The following is a 24,841-nucleotide window of genomic DNA, read 5'->3' as shown; positions in this document are numbered from 1 at the left end:
GAGGAGAACATTATTCACATTTATGAAGCTGGAATCAGAGAATATTTTTTAATTGATTATCAAATTAGATGGCAATTTATTTAATGGTTGACAACTCTATAACTGTAAAGGTTGTAGTGCAAATACATAAGTTAGTAATGGATTAACACTTGACTCTTGGTGACTTCATTTAGTTCACCAGTCCTGCCAACCCCAGTCTCAGTCCTAACATGTCAAATACCAACACTTGGGGACCAACTCACAGAGGCACCCTTTAGCAGTGGTATTAGATGCACCAGGCAGTGGCATTTGCTGATGCTTCAGGCAGCTACCACAGTACAAAGAGCATGGAAGTCCACACAGGGCAGGAGGGAGTGGTGGCCGATGGGTCAAATAAACCCTGGACTTTCAGCCATGAGACCACCAAAATTCAGTTGAGTTATTTTAATAACGACATAGTGTGCTAGTATGTGTAGTATACTGTGCTCGTGACATATGTCACTTGACTTAATTTTAGCCTATGTTAATAACTAACTTATTTATCTTAAGCCAAACCATGTTTGTTTTTGTGTTTGTGAGGCTTTTTTCTAAACCTTAGCACAGTCTTTTGTTGCCTAAACCTGAGGAAGTAAACCTAAAAATGAAGGTTTTTCTTTACCTATGTTCGAAGTTTATTTTTAAAACATCCCAGCCTCACTCCAAAGTCATCAAAATCCGGCCATTGGGCAGTGTCAGACACCAACAAACACCAGCCTTCACCCTGGAGAGCGGTGTTAACTTCCCGTAAGCTTATAATGCCAAACCCTGTTCTATTTTCCTAAACCCACCCTCCTGCTTTTGTTGCCTAAACCCAACCACGTGCGTTAGTTGTTGAAGGAAAAAAGCGTCAATACACAGTGTTAAACCAATGTAGTGCGTTTATTTTGAAAGAAACTGTATGTAAATTGTAAATTTCCTGTGAAAAGGGAAGTGTATTTTGAAAAAAGACAATGCATGTAACAGGCAGAACGTCAACCACCAGCCTGTCCCATCTGGGTATGGAAAGTCCATGACCAAATGTCGATATGTGACCAGGTCGGAGTGACAATGTGTTGTTGAAAAAGACTCTATGCATTTAACAAGCAGAAATTGTACATTTCCTGTGAAAATGAAAGTTTATTTTGAAAATACACAATGCATGTAACAAGCATACATTGACACGTTGTCCGTGAACGTCCAAAACTGATACAGCAGGGGCACTTAGAGCGTCATAGTTTGACATGACGGGCCACTAACCCAGCATCAGTATTTGAGGAGCTGGGAGTGAGAATGTTTTGGTCCTGCAGTGAAAACTGTGCCCACTTTGTGAGTAGAGAGAAGATGTTTGTTGGGGGGACATGTGAATTGACTTGTGGATCCTCATCACAGAGGATATTTGTTCACACAACAACAACAACAACAACAACAGTAGGTGCTTCCAGATAAAGTGTGCGGGTGGCCTGCAGGCGGAGCAGAGCCATCCTGTTAGGCAAATTCTCTCCCCACCAGAGATTCAAACTTGGCTCTCTGCATGCTGTTGCAGTGAAATGTATTCAGTTCTATCTGCCAGTCTCCTGGCACTCTCCGCACCGGCTGCAAATGGATTTATATAGTAAAAAATTCTAAATTGAATTTCCTGAGTTTCAGGGTCACCTTATATATTTGGCTTTTGTGTATTTTAGGACAGAGCTGCCTCTAGGAAAGTACAGGGTGTGCATTTATTAGCCACTAATTGACATGTAAAACAGTACCTGTGTTTGTCCATAATTTCCATTCTGTTTGGGAGGTTATCTCTATTTACATCTCCTGCAGTTTCACAGTCAGGTGCTGGTGTACTGCTGTTGTAAAATGGTGTTTTTATTCAAAAGCTTGCTAATGGCTTTCTACTCCACAAATCTGGAAATTCCCTCACTTATTTACATCAACCTCTTTCACATGGAGAAATTGCTGCATTATCATATCAATGTTTACAGCAGCCAACGATTCATTCACACACGACATCACAATCCTAGAAAGCTGAGTGTTTCATAAAACAAAGGCTGCCACACATGGACTGTGGGAAAGCAAGAACTGCAAAGGATGCGCTGGTTGTATCAGATAGCCGCGTTTCTTGACCACATCTGGAGGAGTCTTTGAAATGAGACAGCCACATCGACCTGACATATTCCATCTGGAAATGTGGACTTCAGAGGATCCAGCTCCTGAACAGCAAGAGATGAATAAGCGTGTGAATTGGAGGCAGAGGAGGGAGGGGGGACAGGAGATGCTTTGACATTAATGTGTGCTATTAATCTCATCCTGCCTCTTTTGTTTCAGAGTCTGTCCATTTTAAAGGATATTTATCAAAAAGACTCACTGGACAGGTTTTCAAAACCAAGACACGTATGAAATGGATGGGTGTGGGGGTCATCTGCCAGAAAATGTATAGCATCAAATACTTAATTTCCTGCATTCTGGAGAATTTTTAAGCACCAACTCGAGGCAAATACTGAGGGCAATGTGTCCCCTCCATCTACACGGACAATGCCACTACGTCCTTGTGAATGTCATAAAGCTAAGGTGCAAAGTGTGATTTCTTATATTACCTGGTATAACTTCCACTACAACTTTGAGAGTAACAATTAAGGGTTTTGCTCACATGAGAATAGATATACTGAATATCTCTGATGAAGGCCAGTGAGCATGGCCGAAACATGTTGGTGATTTTAATGTTCATCATAAACTAACCATTTAATAAAGGCCTTTTAACTTTTGCACCAGAGAAGATGTACTACACTTCCTGACCAAAGAGCACCTTCCTGGATACCATGATACTGCAACCCACATGAGCACTTCATCTGCTGTTGTCTTCAGATATACTGAATAGTTTTATCCAGAGATAAAGAGCACAAACTTCAATTACTTCGTGCTTGGTGGTGAAATGTTTAATGAATCTCTTCCATTCCCCGAGAGTGCTGAAATTAGGAACTGTTTCTGGGAGTTGTTCTTAAAGCGTCTGTAATTAGTATTTTCATAGAAACAGTCTATCAAAGGACAATGTGAAAACAATGTGAAAGGTGTCACTTGTAGTGTCAAACCTACAGAGAATTACCACCTCTGTCTGCAGCTCGCCTCGGCTTTACAGAGCTTTATAGTGAGTTTCACCTCATTGTTTAACTGTCTGGGTGTCTGTACCGTTCTGGTTCACTCTCACAGCTCTCATGTCATTTTCAGCAGCAGCAGGCAGCTGTTTTCAGTGAAATAGGGCTAAAAAAGAAAATTAATTATTGCAGGTTTAAATTATAGACAGTATAAGGATGGATAACATGTTTCCACTCTCTTCCACTGTATAAAAATCAAGCCAAAATATCCTGGATACAGGCACTGCCATCTTGTGTTGGTGACGTCATGTGGACAACCAAGAAAAGGATGGCAGAGGAGATACCTGCACATTAATGCAACTGCAAAAAAAAACAGTTAGAAAAGGGAATAAAAACTGCTGCTTTTATACACTTTTTAAATTATTTTTTGCACTTTGAGCACCTTTCTTTTTTGTGCACAGATGTCTGAAATAAATTGACATTTTTTGGCATCGATCTCAGCCGCCAAACCTTTTTTTGTGACTGTCCAGCCCAGTTGCACAGGTGTGCGGGTATCTCCTCTGCCATTCTTTCTTGGTTGTCCATTGTACCGGTGCACCCAAGATAAACGTCTTTGTTTCCCTCAGTAGACACAGCTTCACAGCAGCCCTAAGACTTGATGTCATGTGGAGCCAGAGTCTCCAGGTTCCACCCATAATCCAATCACAAGTCAATCATGAGGTCAAACCACTTTTTATAGCATCTAATAATTAATTAAAACCAACCTTATCAGAAAAACAAACACATGAACACACATCAGCCTGATAAGAACCTCCTAAAATGATAGAAATCAGCTTTGGGGAAAAAACGTATGAGGTACACGTTGATCTTTTAGTTTGGCCCATGTCCCATCCCATCATTTTGACTTTTAGGGAGCAGTCATTATGTCCATCTTTTTTATATAGTCTATGGTTTAAATCAGCCAGTTATTTAGCAGCCATTCTTGAAACAGCTCCAGACCTCAGGCGAGGAGACTGCTGGATCATTTTGTCTTATAAATCATCTACAGCTCCAACTCTCTAAAAACAGAAAGTTTGTGTAAGATTTCAGAGTAAAACAGTGGAAAGGGCTCATGAGACGGCTCCCTTTCATCACAAACGATAAGCTCCAGCTCGGGCCAGCCAAGTAGGTTGCAACATGCCAGCTTACACGTCTGCATTTTCAAGGCTGAAGGAGTTGAAGGCAGCGTCTCTGTCAGGCAATAGTGCAACAGGGAATAGCGCTCATATGAACCGCAGCTACAGCAGAGCCGGCCGGGATGAGCGGATTCATGAACCGCTACAGCAACATTTATTTAGAGCTGAATGCAGCCGCAAATTGAGACTCACCAAACAGAAGCATGATTTTGTGGAAATTATGTGTGAAAATGGAGAAATTTCACATTCTGCTCATTAATTACAAAATAAAGGTGTAAATAGCTTTACATGGTTTTTCAAAACAAAAAAAAAAGGTGATAAAATGATGTGACGAAAATGCAACACCAGGCTTTAAACATACGCTATTTGTTGGAGTCACACTGCATGAAGAATTAATTCTGCAATTAAAGAGGATGCATCCAGGATTATTTTCATTGGATCAGGTTGTATTTTATATTTAACAGCTGTGGAGATAATGTGGTTGTTATTCACATTTTATGAATACACACAGTCGACTTATTTATTGTAAATGCAGCTGATTCCAGTGCTACATTTGCATATCACAGATTAGAGACATGGTTATGTAATTAGTTTTAAATAATTTCTTTGGAGACAAGCTGTTCATGTTTAAAATACTGACTGTGCTATACCCAAAAGAAAAAGTTGTTACCTTAATAATATTCATCAATATTTCTTCACAGAATTTATTGTAATAAATGTGCTGAGGGAAAACATGCGATAAGCTCCAACCTTTAAACATACTGTTTAAAATAATGTTGTTTAGAATGATATTTAACTTCATTTAGCTGTATAGTTTCATTTTTATTGTGATTCAAATAGTGTTGTGTGACTGAAACAGCACTTTTAAAGAATGTATAATTATTATTGCTTTTAATATTTCATCCAGTTTTTTGTTTTTATCATATTCATAGTTGAGTGTACTTTGTTTCCTCTCTCCTCACTGTGTTTGGTGGCCACCTGCTGATCGAAAAGTAAAGTGATAGTTTTTTCATTTGGGGGCACAAACAAACAAAAACCAAACACACACATATTATAATTAACTGTTTGTATAGTTAAACTAAATATATATTAAAACTCAACACTTTGTTTACTCCAACATTTTCACAGGTTTAAGTTAAAGATCTTTTTTATGCACTCAATAGATATATGTCTCTAAATTTTGGGTGCAGATTTGTTAAAATCTGTGTTAGTGAGCAGTTCTCCTTTTCCAAGAAAATCCATCCACCTGACAGGTGTGGCATATCCAGATGCTGATTCAACAGCATCATTACGACACAGGTGTGCCTCAGGATGGGCACAACAAAAGGCCACTCTAAAACGCGCAGTTTTATCTTGAAAAAAAGGCATTTATTAGAATTTCACATGACTTGTGCATTTTTTGGGTCATAGCTAGTCCAAAGAATCAGTCAGTCTGTGGTGTGACCACCATTTGCAGTGCGACACATTTCAATCTCAGGTGATTGATCAGGTTGGTGATTGTGGCCTTTGGAACGTTGGTCCACTCCTCTTCAGTGGTTGTGTGACATTGCTGGGTAGTGGCAGGAATTGGAAGGTGAGCAGTTGCTCACTCAAGTTGGTCACAACAACAAAGTGCTCTCAGGTCAACACCCTGGTGAGGATGATGAGCATGCAGATGAGCTTCCCTGAGACGGTTTCTGATGGTGTGTGCAGAAATTCTTGGGTTGTGCAAACCAGTTGTTCCATCAGCTGTTTGAACTGATGGTCTCAGACGATCTTGCTGATGAAGACGCTGGATGTAGAGGTCCTGAGCTGGTGTGGTGCAGTTGGATGTAGTGCCAAATTCATAGAAATGACACTGGAGACAGTTAATGGTAGTGAAATGAACATTTAGTTAACGGGCAGCTGCTCTGGTGGACATTCCTCCAATCAGCATGCTGATATGGCATGCTCCCTCAGAACTCTTGACATCCGTGGCATTGTGTTGTGGTCAAACCGCACATTTCAGAGTGACCTTTTACTGTAACCATCTCAAGGCACACCTGTGTAGCAATCAGCATCTTGATCTGCCACACCTGTCAGGTGGATGGATTATTTTGGTATCACTAATATGGATTTCAACAAAGTTGCAACCAAAATTTTAGAGGAGTCATTTGTATGCGTAAAGTCTTAGCTCTTTAACTCAAACCTGTGACAAATGGGAGCAAAAAACAAATGTGTTGCATTTAGTTTTTTGTTCGACATTCATTAAGGCTGGCATGAGTAAGTTAGTCAGTCTACTAACACTATTCATTAAGGCTGGCATGAGTAAGTTAGTCAGTCTACTAACACTTTTCTACTTCCCTACCCTGTCAGCTCCACGCCCATACATTCCTACTGATGACATAAATGGGTCATCAGTAAACAGTTTCATAAAGAATTTCCTAAAGCAGCTGGGCACTATTAGTTTTAAACAAACAGGAAAAACAGTGAATTTGTTGGATAGTATTTTCAGCTGTGGATTTGGTGCGCTTGATGTTATTTACAGGGGCAGAACGATGTATGTGATCGACTCAAAATGAACAACAGCAGCTGTGTTCGTTGTAATTAAGGGACGTGTCAGCCGGTGCAACTGTGTGGCTCACTGATGTATTTTTAATGGACGACAATGGAGGTCTGTGGCACAGAGGAGTGAGACACATCAGGCTTTGGTTACTCAGATACAATAATTATTGGTAGGATCAATCTGTTTTTATGAGATTTGATTATCACCACACTTAAACTGCATTATAGCACATTATTAGATCACAGCATATGAGGAATTGCAGTGTCATGTCTCGGATGACGTTGTGTGAAACTTGATCAATAGGTAAATAATAATGAAGCTCTGATAATAGAGTTTGATTTTAAAGCTCACTTGTCCTCACCGTGCTGATACTGTATCTGTTTTCACTCAGCGTTTCAGGCAGACAAACGTTTCTATTTGTCTTTCATACAGTCCTCCACCACTTTATGAGAGTTATTAGCCTCTCCCCAGGAAGCCATCTTTCTCTGCTCCTCTTCAGCATCTCTGTGTGAGTCATAATGACTCTTCAGCGGTGTCCATTCACCCATAGCCTGCCTTGTCGCACACAGCAAACCTCTGGGTCCTCCTCATTACGGACAACAGATCACAGTTCTTACAAAAACGCACTTTGATGGCTCTGCCTGCAGACTGTTAAGATGTTTTGCCTGGATAAACACACCTGCCAGTCAAGAGTATTAGGTTATGAGTCTGTCACGGGTCTGTGGTGTTGCCGCCCTCTGAGACGACAAACAACAGCCTGTTTGCTGCACTTCACATGTGCTGGAACAAAACACATGGCGCTCTGTGTTTAGTCACTGTAGCGATCGACAGGAAAACGTATGAGTGTTTGTTTTGCCCAAGGTTTCCCTCTTTGTTTGATCCCAGCAGTAGTCACACATCTCTCTTGATAGACTCGCACGTTGTTTATTCAAAAGGGAAAAAAAATACTGTTTAAACTGGAAAGTCGCCAGTGTTGTTGATGCCCATCCCCTGTGGGGCTTGGCTTGGTTAAGAAGCAGGCAACAGAGCGAATGCTTTTGACGTTTCAGTTGAATGAGTTGCAGGGTTGCAGAGTCACAGTGATGGTTTGGCAGGAGTGTAATGAAGTCAGCTGGCATGCGTTAGGGAATGATGTGAAAAGGAGATGTGAGGTTTCCTGTGAGAGAGGGGAAACAAATAGCAGGTGGGAGGGAAAACTGAATTTACAGTGAACAATATGAATGCACGTGGGATTTGTCTAATTTATGTCTCATTCACCAACGTGAAAAATAGCTCAGTGCAATCCTGTTTTTCAACTGGAAGTGCAGTGTATAGCACCCGTTAGCCATGTTGCACCGTGATGAGCTGTTCCTCCACTACGCATTCACAGCTAAAGATTTTACAGTCAACCCACATTGTTGTCACTTTCTATACCTCTAACACATTTTAGTTCTGGTCTGTCTGACTTATAAGCATCCTGCAAATGAAACGACAAAACACATTATTCATCTGCGCCCTCTAGACAAACACATAGAAGCCCTCTCTGATCTGCCACCTGGATTGGCAAGACTCCATTTTTCAGTTCCTCCCAAAAGCATCACCAATCACTGATGAAAAATTAATCAGTTTTATGATGTGACAACGCTACGATTTAAGTGTAACTTCTGTATTTCTTCAACCTGGACCCTACTTTCCCATGTTTTTGGGCCTAAGGGTGCTTTTGGACCTAGAGTTGTCTTGCTTTGGTCCAAATCAGGGACTAATTTTGTTACAAAGTTGCATAATTGCCTAGAGTTGGTTCGTGTTCTCACGGCAGCATTTACAAGCGGACCAGATAAAATGTCTTGCGCGAGAAAGCTGCTCTTGATTGGTCAGAACTTCCATGCAGGAAAAATCCAGGAAGTAAACAAAACGTTGAAGAAGAGTACACTTGCAAGATAAATGTGACACTTTCTAATGTCACAATGGAGGGACAACTACGCAGGTTGATTTTAGCGCTGCTCATCGTGGACTATATTGCTGTCATTGTTCATTTTAGTCAAATCATACAGTTTGAAAACGAGGCGTGGCTCCAACTAGAAAACAATCTTTTGATACATTGGATGTGCTGAATGTGCATATTAAGGCATGTGAGGTGCACATTAATAATCCTCCAGGACTGTAACATGCTCATGTTTAACCCAAACAATTGGTTCAGTTCAGTGCAGTTGGTTCGGATCAAGGTCAGAAAACGTTTCCACCACAAATTAACCGTTGTAACTGGACCAAGGCCACCTCTTTAAGAAGGTCTCGGTCTGGTTGTTTTGGTGTGCATCCTAGTGCAATTGCTGTGTTCACACTTGCCCAAACAAACCGCACATTATGGAAAGGACCCCTCCAGAACTAGACCTTTTTGTGAAATAGAATCACAACTGCCAAACCCACAAGACGTCATTTGAATAAACAGTAATTTTAACTGTCTTGTTTCATCTTTACACTGTTCCGACAATTGCCAGCTCTGGTTTGGTTGAAATAAATCATTAATTAGCCATTTAGATGTGAAAATATTCTGGCCCTATACACACTAAAATTACCATTTATTTCAATGGACTATGGTGGGTTTGGTGATGGCAATTTCAGGGCTGTTGCTGGTTAAAGAAAAAGGCTCTTACTTTTTAACAAAAAGGTCTGTCTCTGTCGGGATCTGCTCCATAAATTTGTAGACACTTAGAATCATAATCTGAGCCTGTCAGTGGCAAAAACAAGCACTTTTTGTGAATGTATATTGAGGGTGCTCAATTGCCCTGAGTGATTACGTTGCAGTCTGTTGCGTAGCTGCCGGCTTGCGCCATTCTTGACCAGTTGTTATTCCCATTAGTTATTCAGACACAAAAACATGGGTAATAGGGTCCATTTGTTGGGTTTGGGCACAATTTGACATAGTAAGGTTTGGGGAAAGCTTGTGGTTTGGCTTTAAATCACGTCAGTCATTTTTCAATCTGACACCAATACGTCCATGCGTTCATTGAAACAGGTTTTGCCTTCTGTAATCATTCCTCCTGTTCATTGTCGACATTAAGAGATCCCATTCTAAGTGCTTGTTTTGACCAAAATTACATTCTAACTTTTGTTAGAAGATAACACGAGGCTTCAGCAGTCTGAGATAGACTCATTAATATTAATTAATTTTCTAAAGTTACAGTCTCTTTAGTACAACATCCCCTCTTTTCATTGCTATTCTTCCACTGTAGCTCGACAGGGGAACACAAAGACGGAACTGTATACTAAAAAGACTTTGGCAGAAGCCCACTGGATTTGATTAACTCAGACTGTTGAACCATTAACTTCAGATAAACTTTTCAACAGAGTTGCACAAAACAAGGAGTACTGTGGATTTTGTCTCCCATCACTTACATTAATAGTGTACCAGGAAGGGATCCTATAATAGCTAGTGACAGAAGGAATGATTACAGCAAGCAAAGCCTGTTTCAGAGTCTACATGGGCACCTGATCGTGTGAGACAAACTTTAAGAAGGTGTGAGCCTCTCCTTTGGCTTCTCTGGTGTCACAAAACTCAAGAAATAATTGGTCATGAGCTTTATTATTTAAGACTGTAACACACGTTTCTGCCAAACTACTGGCAGAGTGGGACACAGACACAACACACCTCTGTTTTAACACCTTTCCACTGTCTGATGTACTGGAGAAGTCTCTGCACTCACGTGTTGACGTGCATGTGTGTTACCTTGGGTACCAATTTATACTGCAAAAATAGAGGCTGCACTGCTGAAACGGCTGCTTTCTTGACAGTTCACAATCCCCAGAAGAAATTAACCACAGGTGTAGATTTCAGCAGGGCATCCCCCTCAATATTTAGAATATGTGTATGTGACAACCCAGTAAAAACATGAAAGTCCTGTAAGAATGCAGGAAATTAGTTGTCTAACATTTCACATAAGGCTTCCCAAATACTACAGTGACACCTACACTATTTAAATTTCCAATGTAGTTCTTAGAAATACACTCAATATCACGTATGTACTGTTGTGAATTCCTGTGGTTGGCCCACTTTGTTTTCGAATCACAAACAAAGGCCTATCTTTTTAGTGGTCTCTGTCCAGTTGTTTGATGATCACTAGAGAATAAACGATTTCACACCAGCGTAAATAAACCGAAACAAACAGGCAAACAGACAATTGTTGGTTTGAACTGCATCAATCAGGTTTACTTAGGGTGTTGTACCTGATTGACATAGGAGTTGTTTACAATCAGTTCAGTTTATTCAGGATATTCTGTCTTTTGGTTTTGGAGCAGATCAGAAAACAGTCATGTTTTTTATGCAGGAATAAATGAGCCATGTTTTGCGGTTTGGTTTTGGTTTATGTGCCTGCTTTACCTAAGCAAGGTCTAAGGAGCGAAACATTTTTCTAAATGAAGTTTATTGCAAGTTAAAGGACAGCGTGCATATGGACATTACCTTCTAAACACCCGTCTCCAAGAAATTTAAGATGTGCATGAGCCTTCACAGTCAAGGTTTATGAGTCAAAAACATGAAAAGTAATGAGGCTACGTGTGACCTGGTTGGGTACAGAGGTGATGAAACTGCAGGAACCTCTAACATGTAATAAAGGTCAGTGAGCTGCTGTTCTGCCGTGCAGATACAGAAACATCGGCACTGTGCCTTAGCCACAGTTCCCGACCACAGTCTGGCTGCAGTACAGCCACTGACCTGCAGCAAATTAATTTTAAGGTTGCCATGTATTTGGTCTGAGAGCAGTGAGTATCCATAAATTGTACCCAAACTTCCCGATGTGTAGATTCACCAGTGTATAGTGTAAAACCCTGAGGCCTCGATATGACACCCATCTCAGACGAGTTAAATATCCTGACTAAAGCATTTATTTTGATTATCAAAGACAAACTGATTTTTTTCTCTGCCTGGTAAAAATGTTATGCTTCAGGCTGTATTTTGGGGGTAAGCAGTGGAAAGAATGAGATCACCCCCAGGCAAGCAATGCTTTTGGACAAAGATTTGGAGCAAGAGTTGCTGGGAACAAGACGTCTCGAGGGAGGTCAGGGATGTATAAGTGGAGGTAGAGCCAAAGAGCAGATCTGTGCAATCGGTTGAACACAAAATGGAGCCAAATAAAGGAGTCACTTTATTCTGTTTGATAAAATGTAGTTGGAATGAATCACAACATTTGTCATAATTAAATGACGTAAATAAATGCTCACTGACTAATCAGCCCTCTACCTTTGACAACAAGGTTCAGCAGAACTGAACTCCAGCCAACTAGGCAGCCAGTCAGGTGGTTACATGTGAGACAAACACACACCTGCTGGGATTTCAAGATTGATCCGGCTGTCTACTCTACCTGCCAAATTTCTCACAGCTTCCTCCCTCCTCCTCCCTCCTGCCACTGATACTTCACGAGGAGTAAATAATGTAATCTTCAGAGTAGAACCATTTATTCTTAGTGGCTCAACCCATACAACAAGCAGCCTGAAAAAGCAGAGACACTTGAAGCAATGCTGAGCTTTGATACAGCCGTAGTCTTTTAAACAGAGACATGCTCTCCTCTCTTTCATTCCCCTTTGGTTTTCTGTATAATTGGATGCCCATGTTCCTCCCACTGGTCGCCACTCTGCTGGCAGTGCGTCTGTTGTGCCAATCAAGGGTCACCTCCCGTGGTGGCGGCCCTCTCCATGTTGTTCTGACCTACGGCAAGAGATGCTCCTCCGGAGGTCTCCAGTGACTAATAGTGCTTATTCTCTGTGTCGTGCCAGTCGCTAACACCAGGGGCTGAGTGAACAGAGCACAAACAGATAAGCACAGCAGGTGGAGGAGAGAAGACTCGGAGAGAGTAAGGGCCACATTAAACAGAGAGAGATACTGGTGCCCATGAGGGGAGAGAGCATGGACTGAATCAGGAAGGACGGAGCGGGGAGGTGTTTGAGAGAGAAGGTGAGCCTTTAAGGATAGTTAGACAGTTGGTCTTGTTTTCATAATTTTGGCTGACCTTTTCATCTCTAATACTAACACTGTAATCAGGAAGTTAACTGAAGGGACCTCGGAACAAACCTGCATCAATATAACATCAAGCAACTTTGAAAGGAGTAGTCGGCAAATACACTTTTTCTTAACTTTTCTCATTTATGTCTGTTAAAAAAAGTATTTCACTGCTAGGAAGGTCTCCTATACTTTTTGTGTCTGTGGTGGTGGGCATATGAAAATGCACAAGTACAATCTGTACTTCAAGCACCAGCCCTAGAGCTAGCAAAGATTTCTTTGAGCTGAGATGTGAGCAGGGAGATCTGGGTGCTGGTAATATGGAGGTAAGTTTACTACAGTTCATTGACACATACTGCCCACACTGTTATGATACAAAGCTGACCAAAAATCAGCAAAGTATCCCTTTAAGTATGCAGCTCAGCATAAAGACTTGAAGCAGTGGGAAACAGATAGCCAGAGGAGCCTGTTTAAAGTTCAAAGGAACGCCTACCAGCACCTCTAAAGCTCACTAAGGATGGTTTCAGACCAAACACTCAGCAGAGAATAGTGTACAAAACACTGCATGAAATTGAGAGCAGCACATTATCCTATAAAGCAGCAAACTAGACTACAGCTGTATGTAAATAATCACAACGTTAGTCTTTTAATCTGGTGTCCTTGCTCTCTCTTTTATGAGGTGTTTTACTCAAGTAGAATAGATCCAGTCTAGGAGGATCAGAGAGTAAAGTCTGGGAATTTAAAGGTCCAAAATTTTACTTCTCCACCATTCTTTATAACTTCTGCTTGAATGCCAGAATCTCTTCTGACATTTGTTGTGGGGGTCATCTAGGTTCAGTTTGAAGTAGAAAATCAGTGTGGCGTGCGCATCTATGGCTCCAAAGGACAGTGCAGCCACTCTCTCTCACATCTGCTCTTAACAATGTTTAACTTCAAATCAAATTACATCCACTTTAGGAGTCAAAACCACCTTCATTAATTTTTGGCCACTAGAGGACTAAAGACCCTCTGGTGGATTAGCCTGTAGCTACCTTACCGGAGACGTCTAAGCACTGAGAAGTTAGCCCCGGGTGTTATTTGCAGATCATTAAGCCAGGTAGAGGACATTAAAGTCTATTTAACTGTCAACTGAATGTAGAAGTTGTGTCTTAGAGTTGAGTTATAAGTGATTGGCTTTGTGAGGTACTTTAGAAAGAGTTGTACATCAAGTCCTTCATTTTAAGTTGTGCTCTGTAGGCTATATGTTTCCCTAATGCATATGTCAGTCATTCATAACCTTTAAAACCAACCACAAGTCACACCTAAGCAGGAGTGATGTGACCAATCAATGAACTGCAGTGTTTCTAGCTTCACCCTGTAGTATCAGGTCAGTGTGCTTCAACAGAAGGATAACAAAAATGAGGATGGTATGGGACTGTTTTATTGGTACTGTCCACAACTGTTCACAATGGAAACGCAAAAATCTCTGCTCTAATGTGTACTGAACTGAACCAGATTTTGGTGGTCAAGGGTCAAAGGTCAAGGTTGCTGTGACCTTGCATCCATGTCATTCTCGTGAACATGATATCTCAAGAACAGCTTGAGGGAATTTCTTCAAGTTTGGCACAAAGGTTGACCTGGGGCTTAACGATGAACTGATTGGATTTCGGTGGTCAAAAGTCAAAGGTCAAGGTCTATGTGACCTCATCTGTCTCATCCTTGTGAACATGATAGCTCAAGAACAGCTTGAGGGAATTTCTTTAAATCCGACAAAAAAGTCCACTGACTGGAGAGTAAACTTATTAGAATTTTGTGCTCAAAGGTCAAGGCCAGTGTGACCTCACAAAATATGCTTTTGGCCATAACTCGGAATTCATATGCTAATTATGACAAAACATACAAATGTTTTATACAGTATGTTAAAATAATGAAGTGATGGCATTTTCTATCCAAGAGGTCAAAGGTCAACTTCACTCTAACATCTTAATATTCTGCATAAAACAGTTTTCTGGCCATTACTCAACGTTGTACCTCAGGAACAGGAGGAAACACATTTGGTCAGATACTTAAGTGGTGACACTGGTCTTGGGTGCCCAACTTGAAACTGTGCATGGATGTAAACTGTAAGAAAACCTTTACTGGTGCGCGGGGGCATACAACCGCTGAGCGTTAATTCCAGTTAAAATACAGGAAACAGCATGGCACCCACTTTTTCTATTCTCATATTGCAACACGTTCTGGGATGCTGTGCCAAATTCTGGCTATTGCATACATTGCAACGCCTATACTTGGACTTTCGCCGCCTTAACTTCCGTTCTTGTCCCGCCATGTTTCCTCCTAATGCTGCAGGGCGCCGATAAACTATTACGGTGACTGGCCGTGTATCATGCTGACGTGAAAGGACAGCCTTTTTATCAGTGCTGATGCCGGAAGTCACTGCCCAAGCGCCAGATTTCAATGTCTTTGGAGTGAGACCAGGTTGCATATTAAAGCCAAACCTCACTAACCTGTGTTTACAAAGAAGATTTACAGTACACATACTACCCACATTATTATGGTTCAAAGCTGGTTGAAAATGGCAAACGTATTCTTTTGCAAGTGCATTATGTCAAATTGTGTAATTTTCTAGTTCTGCATCTGTCAAAAGGAGTTGTTCCAGCATATTTCCCCACCTAAGAACACACTGTTTAGACAGAATAGTGATATATAGCCTATTATTAAGCAATATGGTCAGGCTACCTTACATTGGTGGAAGGAGATGGGGACTGAGAGTAACGTTACTGTAGATGAACTGTTGTCAGTGAAGCTCACAGGCACATTCTGACAATGTTATCAAACTGGAGTGAAGTCAGCGATAGAATAGTTTTCACTTTAATGTGTCACAATAACAGAAAATAGTCTCTAAAAGTTAGCTTGTGCTCAGTAGCTGAAGATAAAATATACATTACCAGTCTCAGTTTCCTTAACAAGATCATTTGCTCTCTTAGCTACAAAACCTGACTAAATACCCCCCTGTCACCTAATAGTACTCAACTGTCATCAATCATTTGTTCTAAAGTGCTGCAAAATTTTGAATGATATGTGTGGGACTGAGCATGAAAGAGGGGGCTGCATGTGGAGGAGAAAGACAAAAGCAGTTTTATGAATGCTGTTTTTTGATAAGCAGTTTTAATCAATTGTGTTACGAATTATGTAATTACCATGAGTGAAAATAATGGTGTGTTTGCAGAGAGGGTGTAAGTAGGAAGCTGTTAGACAAGAATAATAGGAGAATATGGCGAACAGGACTACACCTCTGCCTTTAATAAAATATGAAACAGTCTGTGCATTATATTTAGTGATTAATTACAGAATGATTTCAAACTATATGCTGTTACTCCAAAATACCTGACATAGAGGGAAAAAGAAAGAGAGTGTAAGTGGTATAAGCAGTCAGTTGTTTACACTTGGAGCCGCGTGAGGTACCCAGTATGATACCAAACACAGCACAGTAGGTGCTGAGTCTGAAATTAATCCACATTTATTGGACCTTCCATGACCTGGCGTTACATCATTACATCAGCAGAGCATGTAGCGACTCTTTAAGGACAGGTTTTAACATGCCATGATTTTATTTATTCATTTTTGACAGCTGTCACACCTGAATATTCCTCTCTGGTGATCAACAAAGGCTTATCTTTATCTATTATTGCCATGGAGCTCAGAACTGATTCAGTATACAGACATGTTTTTAGCTTTCTTACATAAAAACAAGCCTTTTTGGAATTTAAGTAAGGTTTTTGAAGCTGTGTTTAAAAGATTACTTTTGATAAGCACTGATTTTTGACTCAAGACACAACTCAAAATCCACCTACTAACTTTATTTTGAGCTTTTATTCATATCACACAGTCCTCTTCAACATATGAGTTTATAACTTTTAAACCAACACCAACTTATAAAATGGATGGGTATAATCAAGCTGGTTGTTAGTCGTGATATAATGAACATATATAATGGCAATTATCTCTGATTCCTTTACACAATTCTGTATCACTACATGTAACCTGGTTACTATAGAAACTGGTAACAAACTAATTGGATGGCTAACTAACTGCTACAGTATGGATATATTTAAGGTTAACTTTGATTGCTGTGGTGGCCTGACTTTGGAGGAGTGCATATTTGCAGTGGAAAAATCTGCTAAACCTAAAAGACGACATGCAGAGATGTGTAAAAATGAGGTCAACGAACTGGAAAATAAACTATTGATGATCGAAACTCTGAGAAAGTGCAGCAACATCCCTAGACACAGCCAGCAACACACCCCCACCTAACAAAAAGTGCAAGCTTACAGGTGGTTTCAAAGATCATCCAAATGACTCTGGACAATTTTTCAGTGGTTGCACGATAAATAACAACATACAAATTAATATAAATAACTGAAATAAGTAAAACGATGAAGTAATCCATGATTAAAAGGAAAGGTAAGGAGTTAGTACTTCGCATAGCAACCACCTTGCACTACAGTATGTGCAGGTAGCCAGGAGGGCTTCGCATTGGGCTGAACTCAGCTGTTGCACACAGCTAAGGAGACAAACTAACACAGCTTTTCATGAACTTTTGTTCAAGTGGATGAGGTCGCAAAAGTGCTAAATCATAACAGCCACTAAACTTGCATCTCAACATATCCATCTCCATAATGACTGAGCAAACTCCATCCACTGAAGAAGATAACATTTCCTAATGCCAGTAATCAGCTGCTTAATTCATCTAGATTACATCCTATTTAGCTCCAAATCAACTGGGCTAGCCAACGAGCAGCTTCCTGCAGACAGACGGGAGATGTCCATCATGTCCTGTCCTGTGGTCTCCCTCCAGTCAGCTGTGGCTCGCTTGATATCAGACAGAATTGTCAAGTGGATTTAAAGGTCTGGACCTAAGCAAGTTGTGGCCACAACTGCAAACAGAGGTATTCTTCCCCAGATGGCCGAACCACCTCGGCTGGCTCATCTCAAAGTGGAAGAGCAGTTGCTCGACACAGAGGTGCTCTTGGTTCACTGAGCTCCTCACCCTGTCATAAATTGTTAACGTTAACGTGTCCAGTTGCTGCTTCCACTGATGTGGACCTCTGCCATCTATCTCTGTGAATTTGGTCATAATTTTCTAGCATAATGTATAATTAGTTCACTGCAAATTCACTGATGGCTTTTAGATTATCATCTCTATCTTTAATATAGTATGGAAACCCACTAATTGCACTTTTTCTAAAGACCTTAAAAGTACTTTAGAAACTCAGACTGTCTTTAAAATGTAACGTCATTTAAAACAATTTTAGATTACTTAGAGTCTTCCTGTAAATTATTTAGTGTCTTTATTTAGTGTTTTTAGTTTTGTACACCTCACAGTCAAAGCTATTTAAGAAACAGATACAGTGTAATATGTCACTCTTTTTAAGGTAGCAATAGCAGCTTTAAAATGGGGTCAGACTGGACATCATTACCACTGATCCATCGTTCCCAGTAGAATATAAACTTCCCAACAAGGATTATTACATTTTAATGAAGCCAGTTACTGCAACAGATGCTCAGTAGGTCATTTTGTGAGAGAGGTCACAGCGGGTAGTGGATTTTGGAGGATATGAGCTCACTCCTTGGCAAAGATCTCGTTCTCAAGTGAGGGTAAAAGAGATAATACAGATTGCTACTGGGGCGCAGCAGCTGAGATAATACGAGTGTTGCATCCAACCATTACAGCCTGAACCACAAAGCAACATTCAGCCCGCATTGTTAATCAAAAGACAAAGGACGAGACTCTAAACGAGGTTTTATTGTAGGTATGGGGGAGTACTGTGGCAGTATGTGTGTGGAGAGTTGTGAAACTGTAAATCAATTTGTATGTGTTATTTGTGAATGTAAATAGGAATCTGCAAACATGTATTCAGATTTATACCAAGGTTGTTGGCCCTCTATCTCACGGGAAAGATGCTCCTGAAAACATACGTGCAATCATTTTTGTGTCAAGAGGATACGAAGCAGGCATTACTGGGAGATATAGATTCAGGAACCAGACATTTGTCCAGTTGACTTGATTTTTTTAGTGTTTACAATAACACCAAAATAACAAAAAAGGACAGCAAAGATGGTCCTGAGCTCCGTTTGTAGCTCTGCCCAGTCTGTCCACCAGCTGCACAGACTTCACTTTAGCCTGCGGGTGGAGGGCCAGTGGGGATGGATGCTGTCCATGGTGCTGAACTCTAGTCCCATTGAGTTATAAGTATTTCAGAAAAGAAGCTGCCACAACTGGCAAACAAGAGTGTGCAGCTGACTCTCAGTGGCGAATTTGCCAGTTCTGATTTTTCAAAATTTTACCCTAGGATTGGTTGATATGTGAATCCAATGGTGAGTTTGCGTGCACATTTATTTTATGCGCAGAGTCAAAATGTTTCTATGCATAAACTTTAATAAATGCATGATGCATAAATGCAAGTATCAAGTCATTCAAAAGCACATGCCTTGTGCACAGTGCGTGCTCAGTCCTTACAACTTGGTGCAGGTGATGGCAGGAAACATCAGACTGATGGTCAATAAGCAGATACACCTCACACGAGAAGGCTGAATTGCTTCTTCTTTTAAGTTAGTCTTCATTTAAAGTGTTACAAACAACACAACAACAACTCAATAAGTAATCATGTTAACTAATCGTGATCTCGGGGCGCCCACTAGGTCACCTGGTAGAACGGGCACCCCGTGTGCAAAGGCCATGTCCTTGCCGCAGCAGCTGCAGGTACGATTCATACCCCGGCTCTTTGCTCCATGTCAGCACCTCTGTCTCTTCCCCTTTCACGCAGAACTTATCTAATGGAGGCAAAAATGCCAAAAACAAAATCTGAATAAAAATAATTGTGATTTTAATATTGACCAACAAAACTCTGATTATGATTTTTGCCATAATCCAACAACGCTACTTTAAAGTGCACCAAAAAACTTAACACTGAGGGAATTAATTATTTAATTTAAAACCAAAAAAAAAAAAGAAGAAGAAAAAACTAAGACAGTCAGTATTGACAGGAAAACAATCCAGGCACTGGATTTAAAAGATGTAGAAAAACGAGGAAAGGAAATATTAAAAACCCTTTTATGTAGTGGTAAACCACCATCACATGGCATTTCGATGGCCTCTGATTGTGTCCTGCCACTATATAGGTGGGGCCATACCTGTGTTGTATGTTGTAGAAGCCCTGACAAAGACCTACACTGGTCGAAACATGTTGGCTCTCAATGATTTAGCAACTACAATAAAGGCTTTCTAAAATTTTCTTCCTCATATTTCTGTACTTTCTGGAATTCCTGAATTGCCTTTCTGTCGATCCTGCACCCGACACGAGTTTTTGATCTACCTTTGTGTATACAGAGCAACCAGTCGTCCGTCTTTTGAGACAGTCAGTATTGTTGGACACCTGTTGAAGTGGATGCATGCATCGGCTTTTATCTTGTGTAGTCCAGCAGGTATGTGCATGCATCAGTCCCTTGAACTTGGGCCGCCGTTTGAATCCTGTGCAGCAAAGGTGGATTCCCCCCCAGCAGCAACAGTGAAAACTATTGTATAAAGAGGCAATCACAGAATACAAACTACAAAAGCAACAAAACCACATGATTTTATTGCATATTTAATCACTGCTTATCATGATTTGCCATGTTAAACTTTGGTATTAGGACTATATACATATCATGTTAGTTGGGCTGGTGGAGAAATTCACTTTTCCAGTGGGTTAGTGTCTGATATCATGAAGTCCCCCTGCTGATAACACCCACCAAGTGAAAAACTGTTACACTTGTGTGTCCAGACACGGAGGTCTGGCAGCTCTGAAAGACCTGAATAGAAAGTTTTTCTTCTCTCCAGCTGGTTGTGTGCCCTCCAGCTGGAGAGTTTTTCAGCTTCCTTCGCTGTTTCAACAGATGTAACTTTCTGTTTTTCCTCTCTGTGTTGCTCTAAATTGGCAAGGAAACACCGGTAAGATTGAGACCACTTATCTGGTAAGCAATGAGACACTTTTGAAAGCGATATTACCACAACAAACCCTCTGCCGCCACACTGAAAGACTCAGAGCAAGTACACATTCAACCCCGTGATCTTAATTGCCACCATATTCTTCCATGTTTAATATTTCACCATTTAAAATCAGATAGCTTATCAAACAGGCGAGTAGAATTTAATTTGGGTGAGTCTAGTGGGTAAAAAGAAGCTGACACTTTAATAATTGGATGAATTCACAGCGCTAAATGCAAGGGTACACAACCTCTGCATAAATGTAAGCTGGATGAGCCTCTGGGAGACGTACAAGGATAGATTCAGTGTGAGCTTGTAGCAGCCGGCCTTGCAGTTAATTCGTCTGTGAACAACGAGAAATCAGTTTCTAAACTCCTCTGCTAATGATATTTATCCAATGTCATGTGCCTCCAGCTGCTCAAACTTTTCTTCAAGTAACGTTGTTTTCAGGTTTTTCCATTCTTTTTGATTTTGTTTTTTGTATTTTACAAGGTAACACTGATTTTTCTGTTTAAATGTTGTTGGCGTTTTATACCCTTTTATTACAAAGCTGACAGTAGGGAGAGATAAAAGTGAGGCGAGATGCAACAAACCAGGAAGCCTCCGAGTTAAGAACATAATAATGCCATATAATAACAGGTGCGTGAGAAATGTTTGTGAATAACGGCCACATTTTTCAACTTTAAATAGCTTTCTGAACTTTTTGTTATGTTTATTGATCTTATGTGTGACTGATGCTGTAAAAAACAATGTAACCAGAGAATAGTAGCGTACAGAACGTCGCTGAAAAGGTGAATAATACACCTGAAGGAGACAAAGAGAGGAAGTTAATAAAATGTGAAGGAAGAGGGTGGATAAGGATGATTAAGTTGGCTTAGCTAATCCACTTCCTCTGTTTGTTGGCCCGAAAAAAAAGTATATAAATGCTGAACATACTCAGGCAGGGATGAGAAGTGAAATGGAGGGATAAAGAGAAGAATGAGCAGTCGGATGAATTTTTCAGGTAGAGAGAGACTCAGAAAATAAATCTCCTGCATTGTTGAGGAAGAGGATGTAGCAGTTATGAGCTCATTGTTTGCAGACATTGTTTTGCCAGCGTGCCATTGCATTTTGAATTACTTGGCAGACAAGGTGGCAGAGGACTGAATGAACGGTGTCGTTGAGAGGCAGTAATTGAAAGACACAGAGATGAGGAATAAAAGGCTGTGGGAGAAGTTTTCATCTGTCAAGATGAGAACAAAGTTGCCAAAGGATTTACGAGATAGAGGAGAGAAAACGGAAGCTGGTAATTGCATGGCTTCTGGCCCCCTGTGATATTATCTCTTCCTGACATGTGCGCCTCTCCTATTGATACATGCAGTGAGCATGAAGCTGTTGCAGTGCCTTTCTGTCATTTCCCTCACACTCCTGTTACATTTCTCTTTGTGTCTTACTGATGACAGACGCCAGATGAAGAAGATAAATGGGAGAAGGAAGAAAGGCACATTACAGGGCAATGCTCCTGATTATACCTATACGTTCCCTCGAAAACGGGGAGCACTTCAACTCAATCATAGCCTTGTAGGGAGTTTCAGCAGTGGACTTCAGCAGGGCAAGTGTAAATCCACTAACACCCTTCTCTGTCTCCGTGTCTCTGTCTCTCTCTCAGGCTCAGTGTCCCTCAGTGTATTCCTGGTGTCTGTCGCATCAGTAGTATGTGCCGTTTGGCTGGTAGCTCTATGTGGCGTCTGCACCTGGTGTCAACGGAAACTGGTAAGTTACAGTGCTTATTATTCACATTTCATGTTGATGTATATTTAAAATGTTTTAGAGAATGATGTGCTAACTGAATCCCTAACTGATCAAGGTCCAACAAGTTCCCATCCTAGTTCGTCAAATAGTGATGAATTGTCACGCCCCCTCTGCATCTCACAGCAATGTGAAGGCCACAGAGCTGAAACACATTGTAACATGATGTTAATGTTGTGAAATGGTCGTGGTTAGGTTAGGGCAACAAAACTACTATGTTAAGGTTCAGAAAAAAGGTCATGTTTTGAGATAAAAGAAGTATGTAACATGACATAAAAACATCACGAGTGACGTCACAAAAACTAGAGATGTACCAATACCACTTTTTCCTTCCCGATACCGATCCCTGAACCTTAGGTATCTGCCGATACCAAGTACCGATCCGATACCAGCGCGTAAAATAAAAATGGATGGGATATGAATTGTTGTATGTCTCAACTCCTAAAACTCTATGTAAAATATTAAGAAATAAATACATAATAGTAGAATGAATGCCATAAAACTTTTTTATTATTATTATCCAGTGTTGATACAGATCAAGACACAGGTTAAACTGCAGCCACACAATTTGGTAAAAAAGACATTTTAAAGGCTACAGTAGAATGCTTTTTAAACTCCGCTCTGTTTCCTTTTCGTTTGCCTGTAGCGTGCGTGGTATCGGATTGGTCATAGGCTGTACTCGCCGATACCCGATACCACATTTTAGGCGGTATCGGAGGCATTTCCAATACTGGTATCGGTATCGGTACAACTCTAACAAAAGCCATACGTATATTGCCCAGTGGTAACTTAAAACAACATAAACTTTTGGTTTCATACTGGACAAAAATTGTGGTCTCCAGGCTGAAAGCTTTATCCATGCACCTCCCCTCCATCTCACCTTGGGTGGACTTTCTCACTCTTTATACTACATCAGTTGCTCTTAGCATCTACGAATACCGCAAATGGGTTAACATTGGAGTTAGTTGACAGCCCATTGTGTCTCATAAAGACGCTTCAGGCTTCCTTTTGTGTCGATTTGACACGGCGTCGATTACAAAGTGCCGATATTTGACATCTTGGGAATAAGAACGGGCTTATGAATCACAACACGTTTTTCATGACAAAGACAGGGATAAACAGGCACTAAAATATTTACAGCAGTATATGCAGATGATAGTGATGTAATTCTTTTAGATCTGACATCGGTACAACTGGTCATATAATTTCTTTATTGGCTGAATTCTTCTTGTGCCAAATTCAGAATTTGATGACACTCAATATAAGTGTACATAAATTACTGAAATATTTTAAAACAAAAGTTTGGAGCCTAGTTTCCTTCATGTCAAGTTTTTGTGTATTAACGACAAAGTGTTTGATGTAGTTATCGTCTTTTATTGGACAAAAAATTTAGCAAATAAAACAAGTTCTTTCCACTGTGCAGATGAAATAAGTCACCTTTTTTATATTAGCACTGATTTGATAACTGAGTTGTTCTTGATACCAAAATAGAGCTGCAAAGATTAGTTGATTAATCAATTGGTTGACTGTTTTCATTATTGATTCCTCATTTAAGTAATGCCAAACACTTCCTGGTACAAGTCTCTCCAATAAAAATTGTTTTTTTAGTTTTGAGTTATAGCTTCATACATTGTTATCTGTGGGATTTGGACTGTTGACCGGGGGAAAAAAACAGACTTTTAAAGACGTCACATTCGACTTAATGGGCACTTTTAATTATTTTCTGTATTTGTGTAATAATTAATTGAATGATTAGTTATCAGTTAATTAATCAAGACTTTAATCAGTGGATTCATTGATGAAAATACAGTGGAAACAGCTGATCACGTCTGTCAAGGTAGAATTGAGCACTTTAGATGGATGAATATTATAACCTATTAGATTAGTTTTAGTTTTTTCTGTTATTGTAATATGGGAGGTATTTGTCAGAGGGAAGATTTAAGAAGATCAGAAAAGGTATTACAATACAGTCATGTCGACACCCCAGTCTCTGTAAACACATGCCACCTCATAAGTTACAAAATTGCAAAAGTTTCAACTTGGTTTCATGTTTTTCTTTTCTCTAAAGTCTAGTTTTTAATTTTCATTTTAGTCTTTAAATGTCTTCTCACACCCATCTTTAGTTCATAACTGAGTTATAACAGTCAGGTTTTCCTTTAATAGCCATGATTCCACCAGCCTGTCTGGATGCGCATCTAGGAGTATTGCATCGGAAAATTATGATGGAAACACCAAAATTAGAATTAAAATCCCCTGATTCGCACAAACTAAAATACGCTCGCTTTAGCCGGGTTTTGGTTGATT

General features: G+C 40.3%; 1 protein-coding gene across 1 annotated transcript in view; it reads left to right on the top strand.

The window, feature by feature from the left end:
* syt7b (synaptotagmin VIIb) overlaps nucleotides 1-24,841 on the top strand; it is a 156,076-nt gene that overhangs the window by 50,715 nt on the left and 80,520 nt on the right. The window contains exon 2 of the mRNA XM_050043165.1: nucleotides 22,398-22,501. Within this exon, the coding sequence (XP_049899122.1) occupies nucleotides 22,398-22,501 (104 nt within the window). The remainder of the gene's footprint in view (nucleotides 1-22,397; nucleotides 22,502-24,841) is intronic.

The sequence above is a fragment of the Epinephelus moara genome, chromosome 1 (genome assembly GCF_006386435.1).
Source record: "Epinephelus moara isolate mb chromosome 1, YSFRI_EMoa_1.0, whole genome shotgun sequence".
Classification (NCBI taxonomy): domain Eukaryota; kingdom Metazoa; phylum Chordata; class Actinopteri; order Perciformes; family Serranidae; genus Epinephelus; species Epinephelus moara.
This window is presented reverse-complemented; position numbering and strand designations above follow the sequence as displayed.